Source organism: Gavialis gangeticus, unplaced genomic scaffold, assembly GCF_001723915.1.
Source record: "Gavialis gangeticus isolate Ggan-Ray unplaced genomic scaffold, GavGan_comp1, whole genome shotgun sequence".
Classification (NCBI taxonomy): Eukaryota; Metazoa; Chordata; order Crocodylia; family Gavialidae; genus Gavialis; species Gavialis gangeticus.
The window spans coordinates 42906388-42906592 of NW_017728993.1; the positions used below are offsets into that span (position 1 = coordinate 42906388).

The 205-nt window shown below is 74.6% G+C and overlaps 1 protein-coding gene across 1 annotated transcript in view; it reads left to right on the plus strand.

The window, feature by feature from the left end:
- The first annotated feature begins 6 nt into the window (after positions 1–6).
- RWDD3 (RWD domain containing 3) overlaps positions 7–205 on the plus strand; it is a 26600-nt gene continuing 26401 nt past the window's right edge. The window contains exon 1 of the mRNA XM_019501655.1: positions 7–92. Within this exon, the coding sequence (XP_019357200.1) occupies positions 8–92 (85 nt within the window). The 5' untranslated portion in view covers position 7. The remainder of the gene's footprint in view (positions 93–205) is intronic.

Consider the following 205-nt stretch of genomic DNA (forward strand, 5'->3'; position numbering starts at 1 on the left):
GGGGAGCATGTCGGCGGTGGCGCTGGAGGAGCTCTCGGCGCTCGCCGCCATTTACTGCGAGCCGGACGAGTGCGAGGTGCTGGCGGTGTCAGGTGACCCCCCCCTTCCTCCCCGACCCTGCCCGGGGCCGAGCGGCACAGGGGACCCCCTCGAGTCCTGGCTTGCAGAGCGCTCTGCCCGCTAGGCGGCGCTGCGCTGCCCCGCG